Here is a 10,943-nt window from a genome sequence, read left to right as displayed (position 1 = left end):
GAAACTTTCGCTGTGGGCGGGCCAGACCCGCCCTCTGGCCCCTCGGGCCCAACCGCGCAGGGGGAGGGCCGGGCTGCAGTGAGGCGAGGCGCACCATGATTGGTGGAGGTGTGGAGTGATTGGTGGGTGCACCGGCCGCTCAGCGGCCCGAGCTGGCGCCGCATCCGGGGGGCCGCGCCTGGAGTGGAGGGCGGCCGGAGGCCCCGCCCCTGCCCCGCCCCCTAGCGCCGAGAGCTGAGCTAGCCGGCGCCTCAGCTGCCAGCGCGGCTTGTTCCCCGCGGCCGCTGCTCTCCCGGCCTCTCCGTGAACAACTTTACTGCCGGACCAGAGGCCCGAGGGCGTCGCGGCGTTGCGTGCGGCCCACTCACGGGCCGGTGAGTACTTCCGGGCCGGGGCCTTGGCGCGGTGGCTGTGGGCAGCGCGCAGGAGGCGGGCAAGAGCCGTGAGGCACTGCACGCCTCGGGCCTCAGTTTCCCCTTCCGAGCTGATGGGTGACTGGTCCCAAAGTCCCGGCAAGGTCCCCGAAGTTGGAGGACCGGGGGTCCCGCCCGCTCAGCGACGCGCAAGGCTACCCCTGTCCCGGGCCCAGACAGGTGACCCGGGGGCCGCGCCCCTGGCCCCCACGCGCTCTTGCCCGGAGCCCCGCCGCGGCCGGCACAGCAGGCCGGAGAATTAGAGCGGCCCGGCGGGCAGGCCCCCTCTCCGCGCCCCGCGCCCCATTCGAGTTGCCCCGTCATGCCCCTCCCCCGCGGGCCGGGGACCTACAGCCACCCTCGGGTGCCCACCCTACAGCAGGAACGCGCCTGGGCCCCCAGGAGGTGTTGCGGGGGAAAGGGGGCTCAGTTCCCCGGGGTACCCGGCCCGCCCGAGGGGCAGCTTCGGGGTCACGCCGAATCTCCACAGCCCTCTTAGGAGCACCGTGGCCGTTCCTCTCCCTCTCGGGGCTCCTCCTCAAAGGGTTCGGGGGCTCAGTGACCCTGCCTGGTGTGAACTCCGCCCTCTGGATCATTAGTTTTTTATTTGATCAACGAAAACTTTCTGGAGAATCCTGCCCAGCCCTTTTGGATGTGATGGAGCCCTGGCCTCTCACCCACTTAGTAGTTGATGTTACGAATTCCAAGAAAGTAACATTTGCGGAAACCCCCACCACCCAGATTTAACCCTAGGTAGCCTTAGGTGGAAAAGTTATCCTCCCCATTTGCACCCCAGGAAGCTGAGGCTCAGCAGGGTTTGGTGCCAGCCCAGGACCACGGAGCTGATCAGGCAGAACCTGGTGTGAGGCCTCTGCCCCATCTCTCCAGAAGCAGCCCCACCTTTCCTCACCTTGGACAATGACCCCTGGCATTTGGCCCAGGGCTTTGCAGTTTGTAAAGGGCTTTCTCTTCTGCCAGCATCCATCACTCAGGGAGCTGTGCCCTGGGTATCCCATGTACTGGCTGCCTGTTCTCTGCAGCAGGGGAGGGAGCCCACGGGAAGCCCAGAGGCCACCTTTGCCACTGTGCCCACCTGTTTACTTCTGTCTCCAAGGGTCTGTGATTTCCATGGGGGCTCCTTTGTATCCAACCAGGGAGTTAGACAGTTTCCTCCACATTCCACCCTCTTTTCCCTGCCTGCTCCTTTGTCCTCCTCCCTTTGCAGACCCCAGAAAAGTTGTCTGGGAGACCCCATCTCGTCCTCTTTCCCAGGATGGAAGGGCATGGCGGGGGTCTCTGACTTAGGCCTCCCCTGCCCATCCCAGATCAGGGCTGGGCAGGCCTCTGGGGCTGGTCACAGAGGGGGCCCTAGCTCAGTCGCAACCCTCAGAGATGCCTGTACTACCGGACAGACCCCAAATACCCATCCATGATGCTAGCGATAAGAACCATAATAGGTCAGGAGCATCATGCCTACATGGCTCCCCTCCCCTCCCACGACCCTACCTCAGGAAGTGGCACCACTGCAGCCAGCCTCAGCCACAAACCAGGCCACCCTTGTGCCCCTCATTCCTCACTCCCAGTTGGTTCTCTACCTTTTCTCCTGCCTCGGATGCCTGCCCTGGTTCAGGACCCTCGCCTCCCCCTGGACGGCCCCCAGCCTCCTCCCTGTTCCCGATCCAGGCCTGGCTTCTCACAGCCCTGCTGGTTCTTCAGCTGCCACTTCCCTCTGGCCTATCAGGTCAAGTCCACCTCTTGAGCTGCATTCCTTTGGGCCCTCGGGGACCCTCCCCCCTTGCTGCTCACTCATCCTTCCTATGTCCTCTCCCCAGCAGTCACCTCCCAGCCACCTGCATGTTCCTGGCTGCAAGGCTGGCTCACTGTCCCTCTGCTGTCTCCTCTCCTGGGCACACCCCTTGCTGTAATGCCCAGGTGTCTCTCCTTGGCTGGCTCCTTGCCTGCTTGTTCGGAAGGCTGTCAAGGCCTCCTGCAGGATTCCTGGCCTGCCTCTTCCCACAGCTGAGTGAGGGCCCCTTCTGTGCCATCTTTGTGGGTGTCTGTTAAGGTGTTACCCCTCCCATCTAGACAAAGCTGGCCCTGGATGAGACTTCTCTAGGGCAGGGGAGCCCAGCACAGTGCCTGGCACAAGATGGACCTACCCTCAGTCCGCACCTGCTGAGCATCCCGGCTAGGCCTGTAGCAGGTGCCAGGTGTGTGGTGGGGGCTTGGCCACTGTGGCTATCATGATTGCTGCTGGGGGCAGCCCCAGTTCAACTCCCTCTGTGTTCCTGTGAATGTGCCACTTTGGATAGAGCTGGAATGTTCCTTGGTTTGGCCCTTAATACTCTGAGCAAAAATAGGTACCTGGGATCCACCAAGGACTTTGTGCCCTTGTCTTGAGGAGTAGCCCTGTGCCAGGGGGATGGGTCAGGCCAGGCCAGAGCAGATATCCCAGGACTGGGACCTACTGGGCCTGCTCCCTTAGGACTTGGTCACAGATGGGTTTTAAAATAACATTTGCTTTAATTTCAAAAACGTTACAAACTCATTATAGAAAACTAGGGAAATATATTTAAAAGAAGAATAAAATGAAACCACGCATAATCTTTACCCAGAGATAGCAAGTATCTTTTTTAGAGGGCATTTTCTTCCATTTTTTTCTGCAGATAAATTTTGTTTTCATCCTAAACTGACTCAGGATAATATCTTATGCTGCTTTCAATCCTTCCTTAACAGTGTTCTGCAGATGCTTTCCTTGTCTCTAAACTTTCGTGTATGAGGTCACGTTTAACAGCTGCACAGCGTCACACCATATGGAGGAATGTAGATTTTATAGCCAGCTCCTTTCTGGACGGTACCGAAAGTGCCATGTAATGGACATTGTGTGTGAGCTCTGAGGGCATGTCCAGTGACTCCCCTAGGCTGGCATCCTGGAGGTGGTGGCACTGATCAGAGAGTGAGAACATCATCTCAGCTTCCCACGGGGTCTGTTTCTGAGGCGCTGGCTTAGGAGGTGGGGTTGTTCCCTGAGAGAACAGAATGGGGGTGGCCTGGGCGAGGGCCAGAGCACTTAGGGCAGAAGGCCCCGTGTGGTGATTCTGCTGCGGGTCTGAGTGGACACATGGTCCCTGCAGCCCTCTCCAGGGTGGTGGCCTCTCAGCTGAACTCCTTGGTGCCGGTGTTTGTGTTTAGATTGGATAAAAATACGCCTCAGTGCTCATGGGGAAAGAATGTTAGCAACTCTGCTTTTGTGGATCTTACACAGTGATGGGTTCTGAGCATTGCTCTGGTCACCAGTGGGGAGTTGGGGCTGACTGCCCCACCATGCAGGCAGGAATCTGGAGGTGCAGAGCAGATGCAGCTGGGGTTGCCTGGATGCCAGAGAATGGGGAACAGACTTGCTAAGGTCCCACAGCATTATTGCCTGTGGTGCTTCTTCCCCAGGCCGGGCTGCCTCATGCTTCTGCCCACATACATTAAGTGCTTAATGTATGCCTGGCAAGGCAGCAGGTCTTCTGAGTGAATGAGATGTAGCCCCTGCCCTTAGGGCTCACAGTGGCCGGTCACCCGTAGGAAGACTTGGAGAAGGAAGGAGCAGACAGCCCTTCCACCTGGAGATCTTGTTCTGATCTTCATTGTCCCTGTGACTAACCATGACCAGGAATTGTTTTGCTTGTTTTGAAATAACAAGCCCTTTGATCCAAACTAGAGTTGGCCAACCCACAGGGAACCTGAAAATTAATTGTCCTGTATTCATCCATTCTTACTAACCAGAGATTTTACTTTAAACAGTTTTATTTTGACAGCAGTGTGACATTCATGGTACATGGGCTGGCTAGAATCTGTTTTCCTGAAATTTCTTTTATGACATGTTTTCCAACCCAACATGCCTTTGTTTAGCACCTGGAGTAGTGGCTTAGGGTTTTTTAATGCCGAATAGTTTGCTTTCTCTTCCATCACACATGTAATCCTCATAGCACCCCTGTGTGGAAGGTGCTATCCCCGTTTTACAGATGGGGAAACACATAGTGAGGTCAAGTGGCCACTAGTAAAGGTAACCGACACCCTACGCCCTGCTGCTTCTAGCTGTAACTTGTAGCAGAGGAGGGAGGGCTCTGCTGGAGAGGTGATCGCCTGAGTGCTGTGTGTTTACCTGAGCAGGTGAGGAAGGCAAGGACTCAGGACATAGCTTGGAAGCTCCCACAAAGGAGGTGTCACTGGAGCCCTTGACTTGAAGGGTGCTTAGGGTCTGGGCTGGGGGAGGGGGTGGGAAGGCATTCCGGAAAGAGGGCCTGCGGAAGCAGAAGTGTGGAGGTCAGCAGTTGTGTGCTGGTGTGGAAGGATGGCCAGTGTGTTGCAGTGAATGGGCCCTGGGAGAGAGGGTGCAGTGGCTGTGAGATTTCAAAGTCGTCTTTTTCAGAAATGAGCTTGCAGAAGCTTTAGAACTGGGCAGGTTTGGATTTGAATTTCAGCCCTGGTACCTCGAGCTGTTTGGCCTTGAGCAGGTCTCTCCCCTCCCTGCATCTGGGTTCCTGTCTGTGAAGTAGGGTGAGGTTAAAGGATAAAACATTCCCCATCTATAACGCTGGGATGACAATAGGACCTGCCTTCCAGGGCCATGCAAGGAACTCACGAGAAAAGACAATACCGAGAACAGAGCCATTGGTAGTAATGGCAGAGATGCCCTGGCTAGGTCAGCCCTCAGTGAAGGTGCCCCCTCTCTCTGTCTGAGAAAGCAACACCTGACCTTGGGGTAGTGGAGGCCATGGAGGTAAGGTAGACCATGGCCACTTGTTGTTTGAAGACCTGACTTTTCCCCGTCTCAGGTGGCCCGGTGGCCTGCAGGACCATGGTTCTATTTGCCCAGAACTTGTGAGTTCTATGTGCGATCCTGTATTTCTCTGCTACAGCCGAGTGAGGGTGCACTTAGGTCTGCACGTGCAGTTAAATGGCTGGTCTTGTGGAAGGTGCTAGTTCCTGGGAGCTTGGAACTCGGAAACAGGATGGAGCAGCTCCCAAGCTTGACCACCATGGTTTGTCCCTGGGTGATGTTTTAAACTAAGGGCTCAGTCCCTCCGAGGGAGGAATGTCTCGATTAAAATCTGCAGAGTTCTTGAGCAGCACAGATCTTATCTTTAGGACTCATTTGCAGCTGGGAATGGAGCAGGGCCACTCCTGACTCTTCCAGTGACGACGACCACCAAAAGTGTCCTCTGGGCACCTACTGGGGCCCGGCTCCATGCCAAGCACTGGGTGTTCAGAGGTGGCCGGGACCCGACTCCCTTGTGCTGCCCATGGCATCTGTTCTCATTGGGTCCTCACAGTTGCCCCCATCCCCATTTTCAGATGAGGAGGCTGAGGTGCAGAGAGGGATGTGGCCTGCTCAGGACCACACAGCTGGTAGGCTGAGAGCCAGGAGCACAGGGCCGCGGCAGCTTGGGGCTGAGAGCAAGATTCTCTGGTTACCAGCCTCTCCCTGCTCTGTGCCTCGGAGGATGGCTGTGCCCCTGAGCTTGGGAGGGTGATTGGGAATCTGAGGAAAAGCTTCTGCAGCCTCACACGGCAGGTACAAAGTCCAGCAGCGTTGGGGGTCTGCACCCACCCCTCGCGCTGGCCAGCCAGGGCCGTATCTGGGTCCCGGGGCTCCGGGTCCTGCAATGCTTTTAGCTCTGTGTCTGTGGCTGCTGGTTGTCCTTCGTTACAGGGACAGTGGTGTCTTTCCATGTTGCTAAGCAGCACATGAGGGCCTCTGTTGAATAAAATAAAGCCGCTGTGACACGGGTCACAGGATCTCGTGCACTCTAGGCTCTTCTAACGCCCCGACCACACTGTTTGCCTCAGTTTGCTTTTTACTGTGTGTTGATTTCTGGGGCATCAGTCCTGTGACTTCGGTGCTGTGGGTAGGGCTATGGAGCGGCAGACCTGGGTATGACTCCCAGCTCCACCAGTTGGGCTCCCCCTCTTCTCTCCCCTGCCCTCCTCTCCCCTCCCCAGCTCTCCTCCCCTCACGTATTTACTTAACTTTACTCAGTACCAGCGTATTGGTTTCCTAGGGCTTCTGTAAGAAACTACCGGAAACGTGGTGGCTTAAAACAACAGAGGTTTACTCTCTGATGGTTCTGGAGGCAAGGTGTGGGCAGGGTGGGTCCCCCCAGGAGGCTGTGAGGGAGGCTCAGTTCCTCACCTCTGTCCAGCTTTTGACAGTGGCCAGTGGTCCTCATGCTCCTTGGCTGCCGTCACCCGTCTCCACATGGCTCTGTTACCCTCCTCCTTCTATAAGGCCATCAGCTATTGGAGCCAGGGCTGGTCTACTCCAGGCTGATCCCATCTCATTCAAGATCCTTAAATATATCTTCAAAGACCTGTTTTTCCAAATAAGGGCGTGTTCACAGACACTAGAGGACACATCATGTGGGGCCCATTTCAGCCTCCTGCAGCCGGACTCCACCTGGGTGGTCTCTGGGTGTTGCCATCATCATCCCTGTTTCTTGTACGAGGGAAGACCAGAGTTGTGTGGCTCATGTCTGGTGAGGAGGGACTCCAGGCCTTGGCACGTGCAGGTCTGAGATGTTCAGTGCCCTGCCATCTAGAGAGTCACATGGTGAGTGTCCTCCTGTGGTTTCCTCCCTGGAAGCAGAGCTGGCCTGTTGGGCTGCACTGAGCGCCAGTGAGATCCTGTGTGGAGTGTCTGCGGTTCCTGCCCACCTCCCTCTGCTTTTCTCTCTCTCCAGCAGACAATAAGTGCCAGAGCAGGCTCTGCCCATGCTGGGGGTGCCTGACCCTGGCTTTTCTTCCTGGCAGGATGGACTCCAACACTGCTCCGCTGGGCCCCTCCTGCCCACAGCCCCCGCCAGCACTGCAGCCTCAGGCACGCTCCCGACTCAATGCCACGGCCTCATTGGAGCAGGAGAGGAGCGAAGAGCCCCAAGCCGCCGGACCCCAGGCCAGCCCTAGCCCTGGTGTTAGAGATGCAGCGGCCCCTGCTGAGCCCCAGGCCCAGCGCACCAGGAGCCGAGAAAGAGCAGATGGCACCGGTAAGGGGGCAGGCTGGGAAGCCCAGGCTGGGGTTGTTCAGGGACAGCTGGGTGGGAATGGGGTCCAGCTGCCCCTGGAGGGCCCTCCCACCAGGCCTCCTGAAGTTCAGCATCGTGCAGCTCCCGTGCTGTGCACAGGTGTCCTCTGGGGCTACCCACCTCCTCTGAGCCTTGCACTTGTCACCTGTGCAGCCTCGGAGCCTTGCACCTGTCACCTGTGCGGCACCTTCTCAGGGTAGTGCTGGTGCACCCCGCTCCTCTGCAGTCCTGCTCTTCCCAGGGCCTCTGCAGCACTTCTCAGCTTCCGTATGCAACAGCGTCTAAACATGGAATAAATTCACGGGCCCTCTGTAGCCAACTAGGGTGGCAGGCCAGAGACGATGGCCACATTCTCAGGAGTGAGGCCAAATGCGGGCAAAGCCTTCGGGTTTCTCCACTCCCTGAGAAAGACTTGTGAGGGAAGGGGCATCCTTTGCCTCCATCTGGAGGCAGGATGCTGGGGCCCTGTGTATTCACAGCAGAGCTGAGGCCCTGGGTGTTCACGGGCAGAGCTGACCGGGGCCCTGGGCGTTCACGGGCAGAGCTGACCGGGGCCCTGGGTGTTCACGGATAGAGCTGACAGGCTTGTTGGTTCCCAGGTGGTGGTGTGAGGGTGGTAGGTGTGAACCAGGGAGTCTGGCCCCTGGGCACCTTCTCCAGCTCATTCAGGCCTCGGTCATCCTCTCCTGTTGCCAGAGAGGCCGCTGTCTGGGGGGCTCAGCCCCAGCTCATCACTGCCCTTCCCGCCTATGCAGAAGCCCCAGACCCATGGTGACTGCCTACTGTGTACAGCAGCCTTGTCCATGTGCCAGGGCGGGACTCCTCATGGCAGTCCTGAGAGGGGAAACTGAGGCACTGAGGCTTGGTGACTTGCCTAAGTGACCCAGTGGGTGAGAGATGAGGCGCTCGTGGCCCAAGTTTCCTTCTTGCCCTGGTCACCTCACTGGCTGCGCCACAGGGCCTCCCTGTAGTGTTCACAGTGAGCTGAGGCTCCGTCGTGCTGCTCATGCTGGACGTGCCCTCGGAAACTCACCACTGCCTGGGCCCTGTTTGTCTTTACGTCTCCTAAAAAGATCACTGTGCTCCTCTGCTTTGTTTTGGAGGCCTCTGGGCAGGCGAGGGCCTGATCCCAGAATTTGGACCCAGCCTCATGGCTTTGGGGGAACAGAAACCAGGGCTTGGAAGCTTGGTTTCAATCTAGGTAATGAGAAGAGCCCGCAAAGGACAGAGTCCAAGAGTGTGTGTGTTTCAGATAAGAAGAGTCAGGAAGCAGATGTGGTTTGTTTGGCCTCTGCCTCCAATGTAGGGGCAGTGAAGAGCAAGCCTTGGGCACCGCCTGGGAGCCCAGCCCCTAAAACTGGGCCGTTGAGCTGGAGGCAATGGGCGTCCCATCTCCCAGTCACTGGTCATTGATGTGACCACAGCAGGCCTGGTCCTGCATGCCCAAGGGCTGCAGGGAGGGCAGGGCCCAGGGTCCCGGCAAGTAGCAATTGCTGTGAGAGTCTTATTTAGCTTCCCCGTCCACCTAATAGAGGTGGGTGAGCCTCAGTTAAAATACCAATAGGTGACAGCAAGAGTGGCTGTTTAACTGACGCCTCCCTGAGCCAGGTACCTTTTTAGGCTATTAGCCCACTTGCTTCTCCAATAGCCCTGGGATGCAGGCTCTGCTGCTGTCCCATTTTTCAGATGGGCAAACTGAGGGATAGAGGGCTTAAGTAGATAACCCAGCGTCCCAAGGGTGGCGAAGGGTGGAGTGGAGATTTGAACAGACACTGGAGCCTGTGTCACTCACTATGGGCCTCAGGTCAGCTGTGCCCAGGGATCCCCGTGTCACAGGATCAGAGAAGTACACAAAGCAGGTTGGCCTGTCTCTAGAGCAGTGCCTGGCCAGGCCGTGGTGACAGGAATGAAGGTTCAGGCCTGCTCTCCAGGAGCTCTGGGCAAGATGGGAGACAGGAGTGAACAAGGAACTACATTCTGGGAGCTGAGTAGAATTACAGCACTGGGGACAACCCGCATTACGGTCCCCCAGGGGGCCCCCAGAGAGTCTGGTCACTCTTCAGGGCATCAGGAGGGCTGCTTGGAGGAGGCGTCATCTGAGCCTCATCTGAGCTGCTCCTTGGCCTATACACTTGGGAAACAGAAGCAGAGCAGCCATGGGGTCGCCCTTCTCTGGCTGCTTCCCTGAGGAACTGACCTCCTTCCCAGCTTCCATTCAGCAAGGTTGGGCAGGGGCTGCCTGAGAAATGTCGCTGGTCTGGAGCCCCACACTTCCATCCTGTCCTGGCTCTGTGGCCTTGGCAAGTCACCTGCCACCTAGGGAACCACCACCGATGGCTCAGGGCTTGGAGACTCAGGTGCTCCTGGGCCCAGACAGGTAAAGAAAACAGTAACTCAGGCTAGAAAGGAGACCGGAGGGAGTTGTGAGGCTCTTGGTGTCCATGTGCCAGGGTGGGACACCTCATGGCAGCCCCGAGAGGGGAACCTGTGTCCTGCATGGAGTGGGGATGCCCACCTGCTGAGATGTGTTGTCTGTTCTGATTTTTGACAAGGCTGAGCAACCCAAATCATGCCAGCAGGCCAGGGCCAGCGCCTGCCTGTGCCAGCTCTGCTGGTGCTGGGCGTGCCTGACCCCAGCTTTTTTTCCCAGTGACCCATGACTGCCCGAGAGCTGATGGGCAAGGGGCCCTTCCTCACAGGTCGCTGTGATGAGTCCTGTGCTCACCTCAGTGTTGTCTTCAGCTCTGGGGAGACCTGCTGTTCTGCTCAACAAGAGAATGGAGCTGGGCTCTTCACACCTGGTCCTAGGTGACCCAGCAGGCACAGAGAGGGGTAGAGTTGATGCCAGGCCCCACTCAGCCACCATGACAGTGCTGTGCGAGGCCACGCCCTGGCAGCAAGCCTGTTCTGTGCGGCCCTGGGGCGAAAGGGCGGGCTCCAGTGCACAGAGGGACTGGCCTGGTGTGGGTGGAAGGAAGGAAAGCAGACTGTTTCCTGGACCTTAGCTTTAGGCTGGGCATGCTGTGGCTAGCATGTCCTTAGCCTGTGCTAAGTGTGCTAAGCATGCAGCTCTGGTGGGCACTGAGGCCCCACCCCTTCCCGCTCTGTGGTCCTGAACTCTCCTGCTGCCTTGGCCATTCACAGGCCTACTAGTAGGACATGGTCCGGGGTTGGTGGAGGAGGAAGGAGGTGAGATTCAGGAGCTCTCAGAGCCGTACCCACCACTCCGCCTCTGAGCAGTGGCACTCTTGTCTCTACAAGTCTCTGTAGCAGTGCTGCCACTGCCTTGGCCAGGGCCCACCCTACTATGAGGTGCCCAGCTCACTATGAGACTCCACGGCAGTGAGATGCCCTTTCTGCTGACCCCGGTGTACCACAGTGAGCGGCCAGCCCGCACAACTGCTGAATCTGCCAGGCCTCCCAGCCTTTGGGGTAGGGGGATTGCTTTGGCAGCCAC

General features: G+C 57.8%; 1 protein-coding gene across 2 annotated transcripts in view; it reads left to right on the top strand.

Moving 5' to 3' along the window:
- Positions 1-226: 226 nt before the first annotated feature.
- Positions 227-10,943, top strand: part of WFS1 (wolframin ER transmembrane glycoprotein) — a 32,967-nt gene continuing 22,250 nt past the window's right edge. The window contains exons 1-2 of one of the 2 annotated variants that reach the window (XM_032254151.1): positions 227-374; positions 7,215-7,447. In XM_032254151.1, the coding sequence (XP_032110042.1) occupies positions 7,216-7,447 (232 nt within the window). In that variant the 5' untranslated portion in view covers positions 227-374; position 7,215. Of the gene's footprint in view, positions 379-7,214; positions 7,448-10,943 lie in introns of both variants that reach the window. The other variant, XM_032254152.1, reaches the window with a different exon arrangement.

The sequence above is a fragment of the Sapajus apella genome, unplaced genomic scaffold (assembly GCF_009761245.1).
Source record: "Sapajus apella isolate SASKATOON/1434 unplaced genomic scaffold, GSC_monkey_1.0 scaffold85, whole genome shotgun sequence".
In the NCBI taxonomy this organism is placed as follows: Eukaryota; Metazoa; Chordata; class Mammalia; order Primates; family Cebidae; genus Sapajus; species Sapajus apella.
This window is presented reverse-complemented; position numbering and strand designations above follow the sequence as displayed.